Consider the following 26,872-nt stretch of genomic DNA (forward strand, 5'->3'; position numbering starts at 1 on the left):
TTTGCATTCACTTAGCAAAATGTAAACAATTCCCTTGCAGTTAGTTTTGCAGTTATGACCGCAATAAGTGAGTTTTTTTCGCCCACAGCTAATAATTGATTGTTTTTGGTAGTTATTAACCACTTTGGAACTTCAGAAGTTGAAAAAACATGTTGTTTTATATCTTATTGCCTTACTGTGCCAAACCATTATTTAATTTGGTTCAGTATAATACTATTTTCTCTTGGTTGGATTGAAGTCCGTTGAGTTTTATCTTGCGTTCATAATTTACAAACCTGTATAACTGTAAACCATACTTCATTTTCAAAGTGAAACACGCTTTGAAACTGAGGCATGATAAAATAATAAAGATGCAAAAAAGGCTGCAGATGCTGGAATCTGGTGCAAAAAAAAATGTTGGAGAAACTCAGCAGATCAAACATCATCTGTGGAGACCAAGGGATAATTGGTGTTTCTTGTCGAGACTTTACACCAGGACTGAGAGTGCAGAGGGAAAGCCAGCATAACTAGTGACGAGTACTGCAAGTCTGATTAACCGGTTCATTGGTGAGACCGACAGCCGAGGAGCTGCATTGCGTCAGTTTTGTGTGGAGAAGACCCTCATGCCTCAGAGTTGCCTGTTTCAGCCGTGAAGGAGACACTGGAGCTGGCAGTGTGCCACTGTATTCCATACTGGGTTGGAGACTGGTCCTTCCCATCAGTGCTGCTCTCCAGTGTTTGCTCAGTGGGAGACAAACTGGATATGTTTGTCTCAATCTGCACTGCACAATATGAGAAACTTTTGCGGGTTGTTCTTGCAGAAATATGACTCAAGGACAACATCCGTGCACCATCAATCTACAGGGCATGACACTCAGGGACCCGGGCTATATTATTTTTAAAATTTTTATTGTTAACTATATGTTTTTCTTCATAGTTGTATCTTGCCATGTGTGCTGTGCGTGACTGTTGGTTCTGGATTTTGCGCATTGGCACCAGAGGAATTCTGTTTTGTTTGGCTGTATTCCTCTGTATGGTTGAATGAGTTATACCTGAACTTGAAGTTGATAAGGAGTTGAGAGGGAGACATGAGGCATATGTGGGCAAGCAACAAGTGAAATCAGGTGAGGTGGGAGATGGTGGGAAATTGGAGCTAGGAGGGGTGAGGGTTGGATTTGGGAAACAGCAGCTGGTAGGTAATCAGTAGACAAACTAATACTTCTTTGGCAATTCCTCAAGATCTAGGATGGCATGCTTGTACTCTGGTTCTGAGTGTTTGAAGATCCTTGCATTCATTTTTAAATCTAAATGAATCTAAATGATGTGGCTGTGGAACACTCACTATGGCATGGATGTGACAGAGTGAAATGAGTTCATTGGAAGCCGTAGCAAGATGATTGGAATTCTTTGCACTGTCTTAATGCCCACATAGAGCATGTAGAGATACCTTCCAATTGTACACTCATGCGCATGGAAATAAACGCACTAGCCTGACCCTATCCCAGATGACTCTGATTATATTCCTCTTCCTTAAGTCTCTTTAGCTTGTTACACTGTAAGACCATAAGACATAGGAGCAGAATTAGGCCATCTGGCCCATCGAGTCTACTCCGCCATTCAATCATGGCTGATCCTTTTTTTCTACCACCTCAACCTCAATTCCTGACCTTCACCCCGTAACCTTTTATGCCATGTCCAATCAAGAACCTATCAATCTCTGCCAAAAATACGCCCAGTGACCTGGCCTCCACAGCTGCATGTGGCAACAAATTCCACAACTTCACCGCCCTTTGGCTAAAGAAATTTCTCTGCATCTCTGTTTTGAAAGGGCGCCCCTTATTCCTGAGGCTGTGCCCTCTTGTCCTACACTCTCCCACCATGGGAAACATCCTTTCCACATTTACTCTGTCTAGGCCTTTCAACATTCTGAATTCCAGCAACTACAGACCCAGAGCCATCAAACTTTCCTCGTATGATAACTCTTTAATTCCTGGAATCATCCTTGTGAACCTTCTCTAGACCCTCTCCCATACCAGCACATCTTTTCTTATATGAGGGGCCCAAAACTGTTCACAATACTCAAGGTGGGGCATCACCAGTGCCTTATAAAGCCTCAGCATCACATCGTTGCTCTTGTATTCTAGACCTCTTGAAATGAATGCTAACATGACATTTGCCTTCCCCACCACCGACTCAACCTGCAAGTTAACCTTCAGGGTGTTCTGCACAAAGACTCCCAAGTCCTTCTGCATCTCATATTCCTGTATTTTCTTCCTGTTTAGAAAATAGTCCTCATATTTATTTCTACTACCCAAGTGCATGACCAAGCATTTCCCAACATTGTATTTCATTTGCCATTTTCTTGCCCATTCTCCTAATCTGTCTAAGTCCTTCTGCAGCCTACCTGATTCCTCAACACCACCTGCTCCTCCACCAATCTTTGTATCATCTGAAAACTTGGCAACAAAGCCATACATTCCATCATCTAAATAATTTATATACAGCATAAAAAGAAATGGTCCCAACACCGACCCCTGTGGAACACCACTAGTCATGGGCAGCCAACCAGAAAAGGTACCTTTTATTCCCACTCTCTGCCTCCTACCAATCAGCCAATGCTCTAACCATGTTAGTAACTTTCCTGTAATACCATGGGCTCTTAACTTGATAAGCAGCCTCATGTTTGGCACCTTGTCAAAGGCCTTCTGAAAGTCCAAATATGCAACATCCACTGCATCCCTTTTATCTATCCTACTTGTAATCTCCTCAAAAAATTCCAACAGGTTCGTGAGGCAGGATTTTCCCTGAAGGAAACCATGCCGACTTTGTACTATCGTATCCTGTGTCACCAAGTACTCCATCACATCATCCTTAACAATTGACTCTAACATCTTCCCAACCACTGAGATCAGGCTAACTGGTGTATAATTTCCTTTCTGCTGCCTTTCTCCTTTCTTAAAGAGTGGAGTAACGTTTGCAATTTTCGAGTCCTCTGGCACCATGCCAGAGTTTAATGATTTTTGACAGATCATTACTAATGCCTCCACTGTCTCTAACACTACCTCTTTCAGAACCCTAGGGTGCAGTTCCTCTGGTCCGGGTGACTTATGTGTGTTTAGGTCTTTCAGCTTTTTGATCACCTTCTCTCTATTAACGGTAACTGCACTCACTTTTCTTCCTTTACACACTACAAGTTTGTCTTCCACAGTGAAGACTGACGCAAAATACTCATTTAGTTTATCAGCAGGAGGAGAAGATGGCAGCGCGACGCTGCTCGCAGCGGCCACTCCGGTGGTGATGTCTGTTATTTGTCAAGTAGGGTGCCATACACAATCCTGAGTTGATGGAGACAGATGTGAGAGCATGGAGGAACATCTGGTGAAACTTCTGAAATGCCTGCTTCGCCGCTGCTGCTACTGTGTGGTCTAGAATCTGTGGAGGAGAAGGCCCTGAGTCCTCGGCTTTGCTTGTTGCTCGGCGGCCGGGGCGGGGTCAAAGCACTCGGCAGAGGATGGTGCTCGGAGAGGCTGTGTCGGAGGGGCTGGTCGGAGGCTCGAAGTTTTTGGACAGACTCAGAGTTTGCTGCAGTCGGGTGCTTCCAATGGTGCTGCATTGGCAAGTTGGCGGCACTTGGAGGTTCATGGCAGAGAGAGTTTCTCCCTTCTGCCGCCTGCGTGAGATGATGAGTCTATCGAGACTTGAGACTTTTTTTTAACCGTGCCCATGATCTGCTCTTTATCAAATTGTGGTACTGCTTTGCACTGTTGTAACTATATGTTGTAATTATGTGGTTTTGTCAGTTTTAGTCTTGGTTTGTCCCGTGATTTCTTGTGATATCATTCTGGAGGAACGTTGTATCATTTTTTAATGCATGCATTTCTAAATGACAGTAAATGAGGACTGAGTGTCCTCATAATCTAATCTAATCTAAACATCTCCTTGTGCTTGTTATTATTTCTCTTGCCTCATTTTCGAGTAGTCCTATATCCACTCTTATTTCTCTTTTTTTTAACATACTTGGTAAAACTTTTACTATCCACTTTGATAATATTTGCTAGCTTGATTTCATATTTCATCTTTTCCCTTCTAATGATTTTTTAGTTGCTTTCTGTAGTTTTTCAAAATCTTTCCAGTCCTCTATCTTCCCACTAATTTTTGCTTTGTTGTATGCCCTTTCTTTTGCTTTTACAATAGCTTTGACTTCCCTTGTCAGCCACGGTTGTACTATTTTACCATATGAGTATTTCTTCATCTTTGGAATACACATGTCCCGCACCTTCCTCATTTTCCCCAGATACGTATGCCATTGCTGCTCTGCTGACATCCCTGCCAGCAGCTCCTTCTAATTTACTTTGGCCAACTCCTCTCTCACCACTAATTTCCCTTACTCCACTGAAGTACTGCTACATTAGACTTTACTTTCTGCCTATCAAATTTCAAGTTGAATACAATCATACTGTGATCACTGGTTCCTGAGGGTTCTTTTACCTTAAGCTCTCTAATTGCCTCCAGTTCATTACTTAACACCCAATCCAGTATAGCTGATTCCCTAGTAGGCTCAATGACAAACTGCTCTAAAAAGCTTTCTCTTAGGCATTCAACAAACTCACTCTCTTGAGATCCATTACCAACCTGATTTTCCCCAATTGACCTTCATGTCAAAATCTCCCATGACTGCCATAACATTGCTCTTTTGACTCGCCTTTTCTATTTCCTGCTGTAACCTGTGGTCCACTTCCCAGCCACTGTTGGGAGGCCTGTATATAACTGCCATCAGGGTCCTTTTACCCTTGCATTTTCTTAACTCAACCCACAAGGATTCAACATCTTCTGATCCTATGTCACATCTTTCTACTGATTTGATGTTATTCTTTACCAGTAGAGTCACACCACCCTCTCTGCCTACCTTCCTATCCCTCCAATATAACGCATAACCTTGGACATTCAGCTCCCAACTACAACCATCCTTCAGCCACGATTCAGTGATGGCACAGCATCATACCTGGCAGTCTGTAATATTGCAACAAGATCATCCACCTTATTTCTTGTACTATGTGCATTTAGATACAATACCTTGAGTGCCATATTTACTATCCTTTCTGACTCTGCATCCCTGATGATTTGATACTCAGCCTGTTGGCTGCAACTAAGTCCCATTATCTGTCTCCGTCTTTACTGTGCAAGACACCAGCTGTATGCAGAGGTCCGCGATTGTCAGGGAACAGGAGTGAGTGCCATTGCTGTTACAAAAGAAAACGTGTTAGGCAAACTTAAAAGTCTTAAGGTGGATAGGTCACCTGGACCAGATGGACACCATCACAGAGTCCTGAGATGGTTGCTGAAGAGATAATGGATGCATTGGTTATGATCTTTCAAGAGTCACTTGATTTTGGCATGGTCCTGAAGGACTGGAAAATTTCAAATGTCACGCCGCTCTTTAAGAAGAGAGTAAAACAAAAGAAAATAAATTATAGGCTTGTTAGCCTTACCTTAGTGGTTGGGAAAGTGTTGGAATCCACTATCAAGGGTGAGGTTTTGGGATACTTGGAGACAAATGATAAAATAAGTCAAAGTTAGCATGGTTTCCAGAAGGCGAAAACTCTTGCCTGACAAATATGCTGAAATTCTTCGAGGAAGTAACAAGCAGGGCAGACAGAGGAGAAGTAGTGGATGTCATTTACTTGGATTTTCAGAAGGCATTTGATAAGGTGCCACCCATGAGGCTGCTTAACAAGATAAAATCTGATGGTGTTACAGGAAAGATACTGGCATGGATAGAAGAATGGCTGACAGGCAGGAGGCAGCAAGTGGGAATAAAAGGGTTTTTTTCTGGTTCGCTGCAAATATCTAGTGGTGTTCCTCAGGGGTCAGTGTAGGGACCGCTACTTTTCACATTGTTTGTCAATGTTTGTCTTAAATTGCCTGAGTCTGAGAGCAAGGACGATTTAAGTGCTGGGCCAGATTGAAAAGGTCAGGTTGTCAGGTCCGGGGTGGAGGGATGGGCCAGTTCAGCCCACTGTTCCACAAGGTTTACTTGTCTCTCTGTTGAACTGAGGCTGTGGTCTACAACTAATAGGCTCGTGAGTCGGTTGCAGTGATGACTGGCTTGGTGTCTGTAGGCTCACTTTTGTGAACTTCAGTTCTGAATGCTATTTGCTTACTTCTACTGTTTTGCACCTTTTTTTAATGGGTTTTATTGGGTTTCTTTGTTATATGGCTGCCTGTATGGAGACAAATCTCAATGTATGTAATATACATACTTAGATAATAAATGTACTTTGAACTCTGAATAAATAAAAAGTAGCAGTAGAATGGATATCGCAAGATATATACTCCCCTTGGACTATGGAATTGTGAAATGGATTAGATTGTTAGTCTCGATGTCAGCGATCTTAACATATTTGCAGAAATATGTTAACAAGCCTTTTACGGTCCTTATTACTGCACCAGAATCTGAGATTTTATCTTTTTTAGAAGGATCTTATGTAGTTTTAATGTTCAAAAAGATAATGATAAACTACCAGAGACTAATGCATTGGAAAATAGAAAAAAACCCTCTCATTAGGATTAGGTTATAAAACCCTCTCATTAGGATTAGGTTATAAAACCCTCTGACATAGGAGCAGATTTAGGGCATTCAGCCCATTGGATTTGCTCCACATTATAGCTTAGACTTTGTAAAAGGGCGGTTGTGGAGCTGGTGGTACTCGAGTAATTATTTTCTGAAATCCTGAAATTCTAAAGATTCTGCAATGGACCTTACAGATTGTTGGGTAGCATGCATGACACCACTATTTGAAAAAAGTGGGTAAAAGAAAGCAGGGGATCACAGGCAGTCCTGGTATGACGCAGTACTAAGACACGAGGAGTTTAATTCCACAGCTGGGAGAAATTTTTAGGGGCAATTATTGGTCAACTATATTGTGTTCATAATACATCTGCTAACTGTAACCTAGGCCTGTTAGTGACAGACTGGGATAGAGCAGATGAAATTATTCTCACTATAACTTCACAGCATACAGTACCTTGAAAAAGTATTCAGCCCTCCCACAACTATTTTCAAATTTTACTGTCTCATTTTGTAAATTTATAATATATTGAAGTAAGATTTTTTGGAGCTAATATACAAAACGTTGTGCATCATGTCAAATTAAATGAAAAATTCCAAAATCTATCAACCATTTACTAAAAATTAAAAACCAAAACTATGATGCTGAAGAAGTATTCTTCCCCTTTGTAATTACTATGACTACTATTCCTCAGGTGCAATACTGTATATCATCTTACCAATTCAGTCACTTTGTTGATGTAGAAAATTGGAGGATCACCTGTTTTCAATGAATTTAGAAGAATGAATTCATTCTCTCTCCCCCTCCCTCTCTCTATCTCTTTATCTCTCTCTCTCTCTCTCTCGCTCTCTCTCTCATTCAACAGTATGGTAAATTTGCAAAAGACCAAGCCAAAATGAGGGTACAAGAACACCCAAGACAAGTCAGGGAAATGATAACAGAGAAGCACAGATCTGGGGAAGGGTACAAGACCACACAAACGCACTAAACATACATGGGAGGTCAGTGCAGTGCATTGTGTAAAAGTGGACCACAGCCACGCTGCCTAGATCAGGCTGCCCTCTAAATGTAGTCACCGGAGAAGAATGACACTTGTAAGAGAGGCTTCTGTGATGCCAACAGTCACACTGAATGAACTGCAGAAGACAGTGGCTGCAACTGAAGATGAAGTTCGTGGCTCCACAATATCTAAGGTCTTGCACAATAATGGTATTTATGAAAGAGCAGCAAGGAAGAAGCCCTTGCTTAAAAAAAAACATGTCCTTGCCTCTTAAGACTTTGCAAAGCATTATTTAGAAGGTACTGTAAAGATGTGGAAGAAAGTCTTGTGGTTGGTTGAGACTAAAACGGAATTATTTGGTTTCAACACGAAGCGGTACATGTAACATAAATGTAATACTGCATGTCAGTCAAGTAATACCATCCCAATTATAAAGTACGGTGGAGGTAGCATCATGCTATGGGGATGCTTTTCAGCACCAGAGACTGGATATCTGGCCAGAATCGATGGGAAGATGAATGCTGCTAAATAGAGAGAGGTCATGGATAAAAACCAGTTAGCCTCTGCTAGAAAGCTTAAACTCGGGAGGAAGCTCGTTTTTCAGCAGGGCAATGAGCCAAAGCACACTGCCAGAGCAATCATGAAGTGGCTTCAAATGAAGACATTGATGTCCATGAGTGGCCCATTCAGAGTCTTGACTTTAAACCAATTGAACATCTCCTGCAAGACCTCAAGATTGCTGTCCACCATAGCTCCCTAACTAACCTGGCACAGTGTGAACAATTTTGCAAGGAGGAATGGGAAAATCTTGCTGCATCACATTGTGTAAAGCTAATAGAGACTCATCCAAAAAGACTATTGGCTGTAATAGCTGCGAGAGGTGGGTCAACTAAGTACTGAACAAAGGGGGATGAATACTTTTGAACTGGTGACATTTCAGTTTTTGAATTTTTAGTTTTTCATGCTTTACTATTCTCCCTTTTTTTTGGGGGGGGGCTCTACTGTAAAAATGAGTGGTCAGGTGGAGATTCATCTCTACCAAAGGAGGTGTAAGGCACTCCCCTCCACTAGCCTGCAGGTCACCCTTGGGCAAGGTGTATTGCTTGCTTAGCCCCCGATCAGGGTCACATGAAGCCATGGGAGCAGGTGGTGGATGGTCGTATGAGCAGCTGGTGCTTATCACAAGTCCTTGCTATGCGACCATTGACACCAGGCAGACAATCTCTGAACAGTATTGATAATGGTTAGAGTCATGCATCTTGAAAAGACTTCCCAGAAGAAGGCAATGGTAAACCACCTCTAGAAAAATCTGCCAAGAACAATCATGGTCATGAAAAGAACGAATACACTGTTAAAAAAAGCAGTATGTGATTCATAAATAAAAATTCTCAGTTAAATTAATTAAATTCCCTGGTTGTAATACTCAATTATGGGAATAAATGGTTCAGGGCTGAATACTTTTACAGGGCACTGTATGTCAGCGATACTAAATCTAATTCTGATTCTGATCTTTCTAACAGGAGCTAAACACTGAAAATGACCACTAACCTGACAATAAAAATACTGCACATTTTCACAAGTACCAATGGTGTAGAGATCATTTAGACTTATTATTAAATAGGATATTTTGAGTACAAACAGTGCTTTTGTAATTTTTGCATTTTTTTCCATTTACAGATTATCACTCACTATGTTTATGACCTTTTAGAAAAAGAATGCCATCTAAAGAAGGCTTATCTCCCAGTAAGTTAAACTTGTACATTGCTTATTCATACTTCTGACAAATACAAATATTTTATCATCATGGATGAGGCATTCACACAGAAATGTTATATTTTGAGATATTTATAATATTAAAATTATTTTGTTGGGATGATCAGTCTAGTCATTGCATATGACTTCATTCTGAACAGGGCATTGTGCTTCCCGATGTAAATAATCTTAATTCTTGACTATAAACACAAGAATCTACACCTTGTAAATCAATGCTCTAATGGGGAGCATACTCAGGAATCATATATAAGTAACAGCAAATCTATCAGTCTTGGTCTTGAATATTCCAGTTGAACTTTTAAACATTTCAGTTCATGTTGGTATGAATTCATGATATCCCTACGAAAAATTGTTAGCCGATTTAACTCCTTAATGGCCAAGCATTTATTTTAAGATTACGCCCTCTTGCTCTGGATATTTTCCATGAAAAGACCCCCATTGAATTATTAACTCATTTTAAAATTTGGGTTGGAGTCTAGTGCATACTTCTAAATTCAAAGGAATACAGAGACAAGTACATGAAACTTGTCCTCCAATTTAAATCTTTAAGACTTAATCTAGTCCTTGTGACTCATCATTGCACTATTTCCAAGGCCAGTGTATCCTGCTTGAGATTCAAAAATTCAACATTTGAAATTCGTGTTTTGCAATTGGTGTTTTTTTTTGTTACTGACAGACTATGTTAATGATAATGACATTTCCATGGACTTTTTTTGCATCAGAAAGAAGTAACAATAATTAGGGTATTTTGTAATTATCTTACTTTCAAAATTTTTAGAAATTTTCAAAAATACTCCTACTTTGTCACTTATTTTAAACCCAGGTGGATGCTGCAGAAGATGAACCAAAAAGCTTCATCTTTATGAGTGAAGATGCCATGACAAATCCTGACAAGTTGATGGTTCTGATACATGGCAATGGTGTTGTTCGGGTTGGCCAGTGGGCCAGAAGACTTATAATCAATGAAGACCTTGACAGTGGCACTCAAATACCTTTCATTAAAAGGGCTATGGACGTAAGACTAATTTTCAGAAACTTATTTTTGACTTTTATAAACTATTTAATAATTTTTTGCTTTCATTTATTATGATTCTTGGAAACTGTGAAAAGCAATTTAAGATTGAGCATAGGAATTTCTAAAATCAGAAGAGATTACTTTACTGTATGAACAGCAAAGTACATTTTAGTCTGTATGTCTAGTTGTAGAGTTCAAAAGCAGTTCAGAATGTGTGACAGTATTGAACATTACCATATAACCATATAACAATTACAGCACAGAAACAGGCCATCTCGGCCCTTCTAGTCCATGCCGAAATCTTACTTTCACCTAGTCCCACTGACCTGCACTCAGCCCATAACCCTCCATTCCTTTCCTGTCCAAATGTCTATCCAATTTAACTTTAAATGACAGCATCAAACCTGCCTCAACCACTTCTGCGGAAGCTCGTTACACACAGCTACCACTCTCTGAGTAAAGAATTTCCTCTCATGTTACCTCTAAACTTTAATATTACTTACATTGTCTTTCAGTTGTTAAAGATTCAAGCATAAAATTCCAAAAAGAGAACTCTGAAGTTTTGACGGATAATGCCACATCCATAACAATAACTGGTTTGGTATGTTCAGTGTAGGTGACTAAATTACATGCAACAGTGAATGGCTGGCTAGATTGTGCCCCAAATGTTACTTTTCACCGCTTTATAGTGGTACTTCACCTGTCTCCCATTTGTTTCCTTACCATAATATTAAATCTTATATCCCACACCATAAGATCAATATCAAACTTCTATCAAATTTTAATGTTCATGTTCAAGTTCAGTTATTGTCATTCATCTGTGCACATGAATACACAGGCACAGTTGAATGACTATAAACAAAAAATGCCAAACAAAACTACATTCCTTCAGACTAACGTGCACAATACAGTACATATAACTCACCCACTTAACCCATAAAGTAATATTGTCACAAATAAATTAGCAAATAATACGGAGCATATACAATACAAGTTTTAAAAGTAAACAATATAATGCTACTGGAGCTTCATACATGGTGAGTTCTGGGTAGTGCCAGAGAGTTCAGTAGTTTTACAGCCTGGGGGAATGTGTTTCCCATCCTAACAGTACTTGTCCTAATTCTACAGTACCTCCTGCCTCATAGTAGAGTGTCAAAGGAATTTTTGGATGGATGGGAGAGATCATTGACAATACAAAGGGTCCTGAGCACACAGCGCTCCTGATAACTATCTCTAATGGGTAGAAGAGAGACCCTGATGGTCAGCAGTCCTTGGAATCCGTTGTAGGAATTTGCAGTCAGATACCTTGCAATTCCCGTACCAGACGGTGACATCCAGCATATTGTTAATTAAATAAATTTTAATATTTCCTCCCATTTTTGATACCTGCATCTCATGCGATATTGTCATTTTCAGAATTGTTGGAAACAGCTTTGCTATGGTTAGCATGTCAATATAGCTAAGAATCATGAATACCACATAAAGATCTTGTGCCAGATTGTGCTTCATTCTAGACACTGGTGCTGCAGGAAAATTACTCCCCCACCCATCTAACTTCCCCCTAACAAGTTAATAGTATTTAAATGTACCATCAACTGTTGCATCTATGCACTGCATCAGAAAATTATGAAAAATGCTTGTGGTGTATACACAAAACATATTCTGCTGAGAAGTTGGATGTACTTCACATCCAGTTGTCCACATCATCATCATCATCATTGTTATCATCGTTAAGTGCCATGCCATATGGTGTGGGTGATCAAGGTCTTTTGACCATGATTTTTCTTGGCAAACTTTTCTACAGAAATGGTTTGCCATTGCCTTTTTCTGGGCAGTGTCTTTATAAGACAGGTGACCCCAGCCATTATCAATAATCTTCAGAGACTGTCTGCCTGGCGTCAGTGGTCACATTTCCAAGACTTGTGATATGCACCAGCTGCTCATACGACCACCAACCACCTGCTCCCATGGCTTCACATGACCCTGATCGGGGCAGGAGGGGAGAGGGGGGGAAGCGGGTGCTGCACCTTGCCTAAGGTGACCTGCGAGCTAGTCAGGGAAGGAATGCCTTACATCTCTTTTGGTAGAGACATATCTCCACATGTTACTGGTCTTCTTTAAAACATGTTAGCAATTTTTAAATATTTTTCTCTAGTTTTCTATTTATTTGTTTATAATTACTTAACAATTGTATGGTATGTTTTAATTAAATGTATTTTTTGATATTTAGTCAATCCTATCTGTTCTTATATATCAGATATCAAAGATGTCTTTGGTCGTAGCCAAGTTGTTATGGCATTGCTGGGGGGCATGGGCTGGGTTCTGCTATCTGAGGCTTGCTGAATGGGGATGGATCATGAAGTGGTTCTCCCCCTAACCTCCATCAGGACTCATTCCATTAGTGTTCATCTCACCTTATTTTCTAAATGGAAACAAGTTTAAGTGTTTTAGCTTTCTGTAGAACAGACTTGTCATGTGATGGCTTTTAATAATGTGGCTAACAGAATGGTGTATTTTACTTTAGATTAGGACCAGGTCTGGTGACTTTATAAACCACCTGGTTGATCTTGTAAAATAGGTTTCATACACACTATGTGCTATATAACAAGATAGACTGATTTTACTGCCGTATGCTGTGGTCCACCAAAATTCCCGAATACCTTTCATCTACGTGCATTGCTTCTATGTTTAATGTCTTTGTCTTATCTCAGTTTGACACTTACCAACATTAGGATGTGTTCATTATTTCCTAATCTTGAAATATTTAGGTGTTCCCCATCTGCGCCAAGATTTACATGCCTTTAATTGATTACAATTTCTCTCCAGCTTAGAGTCCATTGAACTCCAAAGCTGGCATATACATTATGGATTGCAGTTTCTCTAGTATTTTTTCCAGTAGATAAATGTAACCTGAAGCATAGGTAAACGGAAAAGAGAGATCCTTTCTTTATACCTTGTTTGCATGTTATTTTCAAAAGTGATCATATTTGGCGAATAAGGGTCTGATCACTACTTATGACCTGCCTTGCTTTGTGTAGGGACCAGAGTGTGGAGGCTTTCATGAGTGCTGGACATAAGCTGGCTCCTTTAGCTTGCCGTTATCTTCTAAATGCAAACTAATCAAATTGACTACAATTTCCTTGTTTATCTTTTCATGAAATGTTCTTTGGATATTATGAGTAAATTTGCAAATGCTGGAAATTCAAGCAACACACACAAAATGCTGGAGGAACTCAGCAGGCCAGGCAGCATTTATGGAAAAAAGTAAACAATTGACGTTTCGGGTTGAGACATCGACTGTTTACTTTTTTCCATAGAAGCTGCCTGGCCTGCTGAGTTCCTCCAGCATTTTTTGTTTGAATATTATGTGTTAATTTCCAAGAATAATAAATCAGTGCTGGGGTGTGCCAGATCAACTCATAATGATGTATTTGTAATTATATACCAGTCTGTACTATCTTAAATCAAAACTTCAAAATGTTAATATTTCTAACCATTTTTCTGGCAGCAAAGCAGTGCTTTATTCTATGTCATGTAACATTTCACATAGAATTAATTATTTTGAAGGTTAGTCATTATTATGTATTATTGGTACAACAGCCATTCTGTGCACAAGATCCCACAAATGTAAGTGGGGATCAATAACTGAACATTTATATTAAATATTATGCACTTCTGAGTGCTTCAGTTTCACATGCAGGTTGTCAACTTTAATTTTTGATGGCATTTACTGAGCTAGGATTGTTGGTCAGGTAAGGTGAGAACAGTTGGCGCGTGGCCAAGTGGTTAAGGCATTCGTCTAGTGATCTGAAGGTCGTGAGTTTGAGCCTTGGCTAAGGAAGCGTGTTGTGTCCTTGAGCAAGGCACTTAACCACACATTGCTCTGCGACGACACCGGTGCCAAGCTGTGTGGGTCCTAATGCCCTTCCCTTGGACAATGTCGGTGGCGTGGAGAGGAGAGACTTGCAGCATGGGCAACTGCGGGTCTTCCATACAACCTTGCCCAGCCCTGCGCCCTGGAAACCTTCCAAGGCGCAAATCCATGGTCTCACGAGACCAGCGGATGCCTATATATAAAGGTATATATCCTTACTTTTCTTTGTTTCAGAAAGACAGATATGGTCTCAGTTTCAAATGTTGTCCTTCAGGATTGGAGAACTAGCTGCAATACTGTGCTGGGTGAAGTTTGCACTTAGAACATCTGGTTCAGACATAAGACCACTTATGCAACTTATTTTTTTTTAGCTCATAAACAGCAAGATTAACCCTGAGGCTGAGATTTTTAATTTCCATAAATTCAACATCTTAATCTGCAGGTTAGTAGCTGGATGCCATTTTGTGGACAGAGCGATCGGAGGGTTTTCTCCATTGCTGTGTGTGTACCAGTGCGGTAAATTTTCCAGAACCACTTGACTAGAAACTCAAGAAGCTTTGAAGTCCAAATCTTCAGCATCGTAGCCAGACAGTATTTGGTCCATTACCTTTGCTGTATCCATTTCTTTCAGCTATACGGAGAGGTGGTGCAAACTTGGACAGTTTTCTCTGGAGCATTGTAGGCTGAGGGCCAACCTGACAGACAGAAATAAAATTATGCAAGGCATAAATATTGTTGATAGGTTCTTTTTTTTCAGGATAGAAATGTCAAATACTAGAGGGCATAGCTTGAATGTGAGAGGGAAAATAAGAGATTTATGAGGCAAGCTTTTTACAAAGAGAATGGTCGGCACTTGAAATGTGCTGCCAGAGGAAGTGATACAAGTAGATATGACAGCAATGTTTGAGGCATTTAGACAGGGACATGAACAGGCATGGAATGGAGAGGTATAAACTATATGCAGGCAGATGCACAGTTTAAATTGGCAGCATGGCCAACACAGATATTGTGGGTTGCAGGGCCTGTTCCATGTTTATTGATGTCACATGGAGTGAATTTGGTTTCTGTGATTATCGGAACCTGAAGCCATACTCAATCCATATTTCAACTCAATCCAGAATGATTTTTAAATCAATATAGCTCCTGGTAGCAACTTTCCTTTCATATATAATACGAACAGAAAATGTTTTTTGTGATTGGAAGCCTGTGGCCAATTTTATATGGTAGGAGTCTTCAATGGTTTCAGTATAGATTAAGTTCAACTTCAGTTTATTGTCACTCAGCTGTACACATGTATATACCACAGCCCTTTGTTATCTGCACAACTAACTACCCTCCTCACCACCTCTTTAAACTGGCTATCTCTCTCCCACAATTTTAGTTCTGATGTAGTCTTCACCTGAAATGTTGACTATCCCTCTTCCTCCACCTGCTGAATTTCTTCAGCAGTTTCCTTTTTGCTTCAGATTCTAGCATGCTCTGTCTCCTGCTTACTGAGAGCATAATGTCAGTGGGGAGAAGTGGGAGGGAATGTAGTGTTAACATATGAGTGGAGTTTGATGGCACTGAGCCAGTACGTGCTGGAGTTCAGAAGAATAAGAGGGGATCATATTGGATACCTATTAAAGATTGAAAGGCCTAGACAGAGTGGATGTGGAGAGGATGCTTCCAAAAGTGGATTTCCCAGGACCAGAGGACACAGCCTCAGAAATAAACAATATGCATTTAGAAGAATGGTCATGGGAGGTCAATAGGGAAAATCAAGTTGGTAATGGATCTCAAGAAAGTGAGTTTGTCAAATGCCTATGAGATGCCATTTTGTCACTGAGCTTGCTAGGGAATCAGCTATTCTGGATTGGGTGTTATGTATTTAACCGGAGGCGATTAGGGAGCTTAAGGTAAAAGACCCCTTGGGAGCCAGTGATCACAATATGATTGAGTTCAACTTGAAATATTATAGGGAGAAAGTAAAGTGTGACATAGCAGTATTTCAGTGCAGTAAAGGAAATTACAGTGGTATGAGAGAGGAGTTGGCCAGAGTAAATTAGAAGGAGCAGCTGGCAGGGATGACAGCAGGGCAGTACTGGCGTGAGTTCCTGGGAAAAATGAGGAAGGTGCAGGACAGATGTATTCCAAAAATGAAGAAATACTCAAATGGCAAAATAGTATACTGTAACCATGGCTGACAAGGGTAGTCAAAGTTAATGTAAAAACAAAAGAGAGGGTGTCCAACAACGCAAAAATTAGCGGAAAGATAGAGGATTGGAAGCTTTTAAAAACCTACAGAGAGCAAGTAAAAGAATCATTAGAAGGGAAAAGATGAAATATGAAATCAAGCTAGCAAACAATATCAAAGCAAAAGCTTTCTCAAGTATGTAAAAAAAAATAAAAGAAAGATGAAAGTGGATATAGGACTGCTAGAACATGAGGCCAGAGAAAAAGTAACAGGAGACAGGAGATAGGAGGTGAACTAAATGAGTATTTTGCATAAGTCTTTACTGTAGAGGACACTAGCAGTGTGCCAGATGTTGTAGTGTGTGAAGGAAGAGAAGTGGGTGCAGTTACAATAGCAAGGGAGAACGTGCTCAAAAAGCTGAAAGTACTAAGGGTACATAAGGCACCCGGACTAGATGTACTGCACCCTAGGGTTCTGGTAGTGGTAGAGATAGTGGAGGCATTAGTAATTATCTTTCAAAAGTCATTGGACTCTGGCATGGTGCCAGAGGACTGGAACATTGCAAATGTTACTCCACTCTTTAAGAAAGGAGGAAGGCAGCAGAAATGACATTATAGACCAGTTAGCCTGACCTCAGTGGTTGGGAAGATGTTAGAGTCAATTGTTAAGGATGAGGTGATGGAGTACTTGGTGACACAGGACAAGATAGTACAAAGCCAGCATGGTTTCCTTCAGGGAAAATCCTGCCTCACGAAGCAGTTGGAATTCTTTGAGGAGATTACAAGTAGGATAGATAAAGGGGATGCAGTGGATGTTGCATATTTGGACTTTCAGAAGGCCTTTAACAAGGTGCCACACATGAGGCTGCTTACCATGTTAGGAGCCGATGGTGTTACAGGAAAGTTACTAACATGGTTAGAGCATTGCCTGATCAGTGGGAGGCAGTGAGTGGGAATAAAATGTTCCTTTCTGGTTGGCTGCCAGTGAATAGTGGTGTTCAGCAGGGGTGGGTGTTGGCAGCGCTTCTTCATATGCTGTATATCAGTGATTTTGATGATGGAATAGATGGCTTTGTTGCCAAGTTTGTAGATGATACGAAGATTGGTGGAGTGGCAGGTAGTGTTGAGGAAACAGGTAGGCTGTAGAAGGACTTAGACAGATTAGGAGAATGGGCAAGAGAGTGGCAAATGAAATACAATGTTGGAAAATGCATTGTCATGCACTTTGGTAGTAGAAATAAATGTATAGAATATTTTCTAAATGGGGAGAAAATCCAAAAATCTGAGTACAAAGGGACTTGGGAGTCCTTGTGCAGGACACCCTAAAAGTTAACTTGCGGGTTGAGTTGGTGTTGAGGAAAGCAAATACAATGTTGGCATTCATTTCAAGAGGTCTTGAATACAAGAACAGGGATGTGATCCTGAGGCTTTATAAGGCACTGTTGAGGCTGCATCTTAAGAACTGTGAACAGTTTTGGGTGCCTAATCTGACGAAAGATGTGCTGGCATTGGAGAGGGTCCAGAGGCAGTTTGTAAGGATGATTCTGGTAATGAAAGGGTTATCATATGAGGAACATTTGATAGCTTTGGGTCTGTACTCACTGGAATTTAGAAGGAATAGGGGGGATCTCATTGAAACCTTTCGAATATTAAAAGGCCTAGACAGACTAGATGTGGAAAGGATGTTTCCCATGGGTGGGGAGTCTAGGACAGGAGTGTACAGCCTCAGGATAGATGGGCACCCATTTAAAACAGAGATGCAGAGAAATTTCTTTAGCCAGAGGGTGTTGAACTTGTAGAATTTGTTACCACATACAGCTGTGGAGGCCAGATTTTTGGGTGTCTTTAAGGCAGAGAGTGATAGGTTCTTCATTGGACACGGCATTAAAGGTTATGGGGAAAAGGCTGGGAAATGTAGTTGAGGAGGGGGAGAAAGGATCAGCCATGATTGAATGGCAGAGCAGACTTGATGGGCTAAATGGCTTAATTCTGCTCCTGTGTCTTGTTGGTCTATTGTCTTATAGGACTGAGGTGAGGAAGAATTTCTTTAACCAGAGGATGGTGAATCTGTGGAGGTCACGTCTTTGTCTGTATTTAAAATAGAGTTTGCTAGGTGCTTGTTTAATAAGGGCATCAAAGGTTATGAGGAATAGGCAGTAGAATAAGGGTGAGAGGATAATAAGTCAGTCACGATAGAATGGTGAAGACTCGATGAATTGAATGACCTGATTCTGCTCCTATGTCTTATGGTCTCTTATGGTCTTATACCGCCAAATGAAACACTGTTCCTCTGGACCAAGGTGCACAACACAGCATGTATAACTCATACACATAAAATATAAAATAATATTACCACTAGTAAAATAACAAATACAAATTAATTATTTGGATCGGAACATTGTTGGTATAATTAGTCAGTCTGAAGACGACAAGAATATTGGCGGTGCTGTTTAATAGTAAGAAGAACTTTCAGAGGCTACAAGATGATACTACTTAATTATTAAGACTACTGAAGCAATAGCAAGTGGAAGTGATAAGTATGTAGTGATTTTCTTTGAGAGGATGAATAAGTGGAGGACATACAATGAATGGTCAGGCCCTTGGGTGGGTTGAGGAACAAAGGGAATTAGATATACAAATCAAGGAATCCCTGAAGGTGGATGCATAGGTAAATATGGTGGTAAAGAAAATATAGGGATACTTGTTTTCATTAGCAAAGACACCAAGTGTAAGAAGCAGGTCAATCTTAGTATAACTTCATAAAGCATTGCTTAGCCCACATCTGGAGATATGGTAGGCTGAGTGGCCTCTTGGTGTACCATGTCTCTTTGACTCTATGTAACCACAAATAAATCACATTGGGATTTAAAATTTGGATGCCATTGCCAAAGAAGGGTGAGCCAAAAGATTTAAATGACTTCAGGGTGAGTGCATGTCTGAAAGGAATGTAAAGGCAAGCAAAAAGCGTGAGCTGCATTGAATAGAATCAGAAGAGACTTGTGGGAAGTACAAACAAACAATGTAGACTCATTGATGGATTTGTTTGGTTCCATAGCTCCATAAATTATGTCAGTCTGGTGCTATATTACATTTGTTATTTTCTGTGACAAGAACAGAGTTCTTTTTACTAGGGTAGCTTAGTAGTGTAGTGATTAGCAACCAGGGTTCAATTCCGCTGCTGTCTGTAAAAAAAAATTGTGCCTTCTTTCCTGTAACTGTGTGGGGTTCCTCCAGGTGAATTTCCTCCAACATTTCAAGGATTTGCAGGTTAGTAGGTTTATTGGTTACATAAGTGTAATTGGGCAGGGCAGGCTCATTGGAGCCTGTTACCGTACTAGATCTCTAAATAAAAATATAATTTATCTCTAAATAATATTTTAGAATTCTTCAAAAAAACACAATTACACAACCAATAATCTCTCACCCACTTATCGCTCTGAATCCTTGTTGATAAAAGAGCTTGTCAGGACTAACTGAAAGGGTTTTGGCCCGGAACGTCGACTGTACCTCTTCCTAGAGATGCTGCCTGGCCTGCTGTGTTCACCAGCAACTTTGATGTGTGTTGCTTGAATTTCCAGCATCTGCAGAATTCCTCGTGTTGACATTGGTGATAACAAAGCTTTGCTCCTAGATGAGTGTAATGCCTTTTGTATTTACTTTGACCATCAAAACATGGAGGCACCTTTACAAACTTCCATAACCCTGTGAAAGAGTGAAAGTGAGAGGTCATCATGAAGGTGAACCCACAGAAATCATGTGAACCCACAGAACAAGTGCTACACATGCCCTTACACTTCCTCCCTTACCACCATTCAGGGCCCCAAACAGTCCTTCCAGGTGAGGCAACACTTCACCTGTGAGTCGACTGGGGTGATATACTGCGTCCGGTGCTCCCGATGTGGCCTTTTATATATTGGTGATACCCGATGCAGACTGGGAGACCGCTTTGCTGAACATCTACGCTCTGTCCGCCAGAGAAAGCAGGATCTCCCAGTGGCCACACATTTTAATTCCACATCCCATTCCCATTCTGACATGTCTATCTACGGCCTCCTCTACTGTAAAGATGAAGCCACACTCAGGTTGGAGGAACAACACCTTATATTCCGTCTGGGTAGCCTCCAACCTGATGGCATGAACATCGACTTCTCTAACTTCCGCTAATGCCCCACCTACCCCTCGTACCCCATCTGTTACTTATTTTTATGCACACATTCTTTCTCTCACTCCTTTTTCTCCCTCTGTCCCTCTGAATATACCTCTTGCCCATCCTCTGGGTCCCCCCCCCTTGTCTTTCTTCCCGGACCTCCTGTCCCATGATCCTCTCGTATCCCCTTTTGCCTCTCACCTGTCCAGCTCTCGGCTCTATCCCTCCCCCTCCTGTCTTCTCCTATCATTTTGGATCTCCCCCTCCCCCTCCAACTTTCAAATCCCTTACTCACTCTTCCTTCAGTTAGTCCTGACGAAGGGTCTCGGCCTGAAACGTCGACTGCACCTCTTCCTACAGACGCTGCCTGGCCTGCTGCGTTCACCAGCAACTTTTATGTGTGTTGCTTGAATTTCCAGCATCTGCAGAATTCCTGTTGTTTCCACAGAAATCATGGGGGCCCAGATGGGTTACCTGACTGAGTACTAAAGACCTGTGCTGATGAACTGACTGGAGTTTTCACCAGTATCTTTAACCTCTCGGTTTGGCAGTCTATCGTACCTGCCTGCTTCAAGCAGGTTTGAATTATACCGGTGCCCAAGAAGACTGTGGTGACTTGCCTCAATGACTATCATCCAGAGGCACTTACATCCACACTGAGGAAGTGCTTTGAGAGTTTGGTGATGAAATATATCAACTTCTGCCTGAGAAGTTACTTGGTTCCTCTCCAATTTGCCAACCTTCACAACAGGTCAACAGCGGGTGCCATTTCATTGGCTATTTTCTCAACCTGGAACATCTCGACAGCAAAAGTGCATACATCAGGATGCTCTACATTAACTACAGCTCAACATTCAATACTATCATCACCTCAAAACTAAACAATAAGCTTCAAGACATTGTGAATCCTCGATTTTCTCACTTGCAGACCCCTGCAGTTTGGATTAACAACATCTGCACAATCTCCATCAGCATAGGTGCACCACAAGGCTCTGTGCTTAGCCCCCTGCTCTACTCACTTTATACTTATGACTGTGAGGCTAAGTGCAACACCAATGGCATATTTAAATTCGCTGATGGCGCCACTTGCTGAACCAAAGGAGGTACCGAATCAGCATAGAGAAGGGAGACTGAGAATCTGCCTGATTGCTGCCATGACAAGAACCTCTCACTCAATGTCAGAAGACAAGGAGATGATTATTGACTTCAGGAGGAAGAGACCGAAGGTCAATGAGCCAGTTCCTATTGGGGGATCAGAGGTGGAAAGGATCAGCAACTTTAAATTCCTTGATGTTAACATTTCAGTAGAGCTGTCCTGGGTTCAGCACGAAAGTGCCATTACAAAGAAAGGATGCCAGCACCTCTATTTTCTTAGATGTTTGTGAAGATTTGGCATGATATCTAAAACTTTGACAAGCTTCTACAGATGTGGTGGCGAGTATATTGACTGGTTGCATTGTGGCCTGGTGTGGAAACACCAATGCCTTTGTACAGAAAAGCCTATGAAAGCTAGTGGATACGGCCCATTCCATCACAAGTAATGCCCTCCCCATTTAATACATTGAGCACATCTACATGGGGCACTGTCGCAGGAAAGCAGCATCCCTCATCAAGGACTACCACCATACATCCATACCCTCTTCTCGCTGCTGCCTTCAGGAGCCACACCACTGGGTTCAGGAACAGTTATTACCTTTCAGCCATCAGGCTCTTGAACCTGAGGGGATAACTTCACTTGCCCCATCACTGAACTGTTCCCACTGACTCTAGACTCACTTTCAAGGACTCTTCATCTCATTTTCTTGATATTTATTGCTTATTTATTTGTTATTATTGTTATTATTTATTTTGTTTTTGTATTTGCCATTTCTTGTCTTTTGCACATTGATTGTCTATCCTGTTGGGGATGATCTTTCACTGATTTTATTGTATTTGTTTTATTTCCTGTGAATGCCTGCAAGAAAATGAATCTCAGGGTTAGGTATAATGACCTATATGTATTTTGATAATGAATTAACTTTCAAATTTGAGCTTTGAATTTGAAGGTATTGACAATCATCTTGAATTTTACTATTGAAATGAAGATTTGGAGGATGCAGTCTTCAAATGCACTGATTGATGGCAGTCCACTACCTACACTCAATGTCCATGTTGATTTTATTCATTTACAGTCAAATGAAAGAAAAATCAGTGAACACTGAATGGATTCCTCTCTCAATAACTATTAGACCATAAGACGTCAGAGCAGAATTAGGCCATTTGGCCTAGAGTCAGGTCCACCATTTTATCATGGCTCATCCTATCCTTTTTTCCTCTCCTTGACCTTTTCCCCGTAATCTTTGACGTCATGTCCAATCAAGAACCTGTCAAGCTCTACCTTAAATACACCCAATGATCTGGCCTCCACAGCTGCCTGTGTTAATAAATTCCACAAATTCACAACCCTCTGGCTAAAGAAATTTCTCCGCATCTCTGTTTTAAGTGGACATGCCTCTATCCGGAGGCTGTGCCCTCTTGTCCTAGACTCCCCCACCTTTCCACATCTATCCTGTCTAGGCCTTACAACATTCGAAAGGTTTCAAAGAGACCTACCCTCATCCTTCCAAATTTCAGTAAGTATGCACCCAGAGCTATCAAAACTGCCCCTTGTATGATAACCCTTTCATTCCCAGAATCATCCTTGTGAACCTCCTCTGAACCCTGTCCAATGCCAGCACATCTATTCTTAGATGAGGAGCCCAAAACTGTTCACAATACTCAAGGCGGGGCTTCACCAGTGCTTTATAAAGCTTCAGCATCACATCCCCGCTCTTGTATTCTAGACCTCTTGAAATGAATGCTAACATTACATTTGCATTCCTCGCTGCCGACTCTACCTGCAAGTTAACCTTGAGGGTGTTCTTACAAGGACTCTCAAGTCCTTTGCATCTCATACTTTTGGATTTTCTCCCCATTTAGAAAATAGTCTGCACATTTATTTCTACTACCAAAGTGCGTGACCATGCATTTTCCGACGTTATTTTTCATTTGCCACTCTCTTGCCCATTCTCTCAATCTGCCTAAGTCCTTCTGAAGCCTACCTGTTTCTTCAACACTACCTGCCCCTCCACCAATTTACGTATGATCTGCAAACTTGGCAACAAAGCCATCTATTCCATCATCTAAATCATTGGTATACAGCATTAAAATAAGCAGTCCCAACACCGACCCTTGCAGAACACCACAAGTCACTGGCAGACAACCAGAAAAGGAACCTTTTATTCCCCCTTGCTTCCTCCTACCAATCAGCCAATGCCCTAGGCATGTTAGTAACTTTCCTGTAATACCATGGGCTCTTAACTTGGTGAGTAGCCTCATGTGTGGCCCGTTGTCAAAGGCTTTCTGAAAGTCCAAATATACAACATCCACTGCATCCTCCTTATCTACCCTATGTGTAATCTCCTCAAAGAATTCCAACAGGTTAATCAGGCAAGATTTTCCCTTCCATGTTGACTTTGTCCTATCTTGTCCTGTGTCACCAAATAACTCCAAAACTTCGTACTTAAACTATTAACTAATACACAGTTGTATAGTACTGTAATAAATTTAGTAGTGTTCTAACTTATTCTGTATTTCATTTAAATTCATAATTTGTTGCTCAGTTTTTCTTTTTTATATCTTTTTAACTATTTCAATGAAACTTTAACTAATTGGGGCAGCTGTTTAATTGGGCTAAAGTGTACTGGACCCAGTGTGTCCCAATTAACTGGAATTCACTGTCTTTAAAGCAGAGATTGATTGGTGCTTGATTAATTAGGGTGTCAAAGGTTATCAGAAGAAGGCAGTAGAATGGGGTTGAGAGCAATAATATATCAGCCATGATGGAATGGTGGAGCAGACTCTATGGACTAAATGGCCTAAATCTGCTCCTTTGTCTTATAGTTTTTTAGCTTGTAGATCTGTATTGAACTTGGTGCCATGATGGTCCTTTTAATTGCTCAGTGCGTAAACCTGGTCTACCGTTCTGGAATCCTTGTAACAGAAGCGAGTTATCAGAAGTTGCAAAGTTAGTTGGTGTGTTGACACAAAAAAAATAATCAGGACTGTGCTAGTATACTTTTAGAAATTTCCATTAGTTTTTCGGCCTAATTAAGAGATATTTGTAGAAGTCAGAAATTCTAATTTTAAAGGTGATTATTCCATACTAGCTGAAATCCTGTGTTTTTTTTAATTTTGCTTATAACTGAAGTTATTAGATTAGTAATACCCCCTAAGGTGATATTGACAAACTGTTTGATAACATTTAATCACGGAAATTTAGAAATGTGGAGTACGGCATGGTTGACAAGCTGTTTGAGCCCAGACCAACCCCTGTGCTAGTGAAGGGAAGCAATGAGATGACAGCTCTAGTGTTTGGAGAGAGGTTGTTAACGACAGCTTATTCCTTTATGATTTCAACCCTTGACAGAAGACAGGTCTGCTTGTTGCATCATGGCAGCTGTATCATTACCTTCTGGCCCTGTCAGAAATGAATATATAGTGAAAAAATCAAAGTTGCTCTACTGGAAATCCAATTACCTTAAGGAATTTTAGCTATCATTTTATTCTTAGAAGTTTATAATCCATTATCTCATAGTTGATTGTGCTGAAATGTATCTGTTTCGTAAGAAAAAATTGAGGTGAATCAATAATGAGCTAATTAAGTGCTCACTTAGATTTTTTCCCTTCTTGAATTGATTGCTATCATGGTACATCTTGCTTTAGCTTGCTGCTATTTTGACATTGACCCAACCAAAATATACCAGAGCAGCTGCTGTGTACGTGAGCAGAAAGGACGAGAATTGCAGCATTTTCAGATCTCTTTTTCCCAGTGCTGTCAGGGAAGTATGAGCGAAAATGAGTATTTGTTTGATAGTAGAAAAATTTACAGCAACTCTACTTTTTTGCAATTTTTAGTAACAAAATTTCCCATAACCCATGTAAAATACTGAAGTCAGCATTTAATGCTTAAAAAACCCTTTTTTTAATGTTGATGAAATAATGAATTAAAGATTATAGTTGGAACAGACTCGGTTCAGGTACTACATGCTGGGTAGTTAGCAGCAGCTCTGGAGATTTGGTAGAAAAAAGGAGGGGGTGTGGGTTTCTGAAAGTGTGTCAAAAGCCTTGGGGTTTCTAGCTGACCAGAATTCCAATGCTGGTTAAAACTGGATTAGATGCATACAAGAGAAATAAAGGTTTTTCATTTAATTGTTGTCAGTTTTTTTCAGTCAAGGTGATGGCTCTTTTTAAACCAACATCCCTCCGTTGCTTCATGCCATTAGTAGTGATCTTTCCTTTATTATTTGGTTGTTGACTGGTGCTTCTATTCTCGATATGTCACCGTTGTCTTTAAGATTGGCTGAAGTGGTCTGAATCACTGAATCAAAACCAAAAGGGGGATAAAAACACCAGGTTAGAATGTTCAGTGTGAGATGCTCTGAGTAGAAGATAGCACTTTATGCAGTCATAATCAATGCACTTGACACTTTCAAAGGCAAGAGAAGCCATGACTTGCTTAGGGGTTAAACTTTTTAAATGACTTCCCATGGGATTACTGCTGTCAATAAAATACAATAATTAGTGAAGCATTCTGGAGTGTGTATTGCAATAAAAAGAGCATTGTCAGATTTTTCAGAGTTAGTGCTCCATTTTTATATTTCCTCCATTATAATATTTGTGAAAATAGAATGTATAGTAGTTTACCAAATGTTGGCTGTAGTATTTTGAGGATTATAAAACATCAAATGATTTAGTTTAATAATTTTTTGGTGATTTCTATCATTTTGCTCATTTTCTTGCCAAAACTGAACAGATATATATTTTAATTAAGGTGTTAGTTTTTATATTATTACATAAAAATATAAGAACCCTAATTTCTATAATTATTTCAACAATTGATTATTTTCTTTTAATTTATTCTTTGTAAAAGAAATATTATTGGATGCCTTTGAAGAAAAATGATTTTGAAGTTTTCTTTTCAAATACTTCTGTTTGGTAAAATGTATTTTAATTGTAGAGAAATAAGATATGCTCTCATACAATGCCAAAATGCAAATAAAAACATGACCTATTTAATTATGCATTCTCTGCAATGCAAAATAAGGAAATGGTGTTTGTGCTGTCTTTTACTTAAAAGATTGCACAGAAACAAATAATAAAATGATTTTACTGGGTTTAACAAATTACAACGTCAAAAATAATGACGGAGAGGTTTCTAGTAGGTCATCTGGTGCTTGAGGCAGTTTCTCCTCCTCCGGGAGGCAGTTATTTGGTTTCTCTTGTATTCTGCCTGTGGCACTGTGTGGTGAAAGCTAGGCTT

The 26,872-nt window shown here is 40.3% G+C and overlaps 1 protein-coding gene across 7 annotated transcripts in view; it reads left to right on the top strand.

The window, feature by feature from the left end:
• Positions 1-26,872, top strand: part of arb2a (ARB2 cotranscriptional regulator A) — a 547,284-nt gene that overhangs the window by 51,375 nt on the left and 469,037 nt on the right. For 6 of the 7 annotated variants that reach the window (XM_063068472.1, XM_063068470.1, XM_063068465.1 and 3 more), the window contains exons 5-6: positions 9,226-9,291; positions 10,145-10,336. The exons of the other annotated variant lie outside the window; for it this stretch is intronic. In XM_063068472.1, coding sequence (XP_062924542.1) covers positions 9,226-9,291; positions 10,145-10,336 — 258 coding nt within the window. The remainder of the gene's footprint in view (positions 1-9,225; positions 9,292-10,144; positions 10,337-26,872) is intronic. 7 annotated transcript variants of the gene reach the window in all.

This window comes from Mobula hypostoma, chromosome 16, assembly GCF_963921235.1.
Source record: "Mobula hypostoma chromosome 16, sMobHyp1.1, whole genome shotgun sequence".
NCBI lineage: Eukaryota > Metazoa > Chordata > Chondrichthyes > Myliobatiformes > Myliobatidae > Mobula > Mobula hypostoma.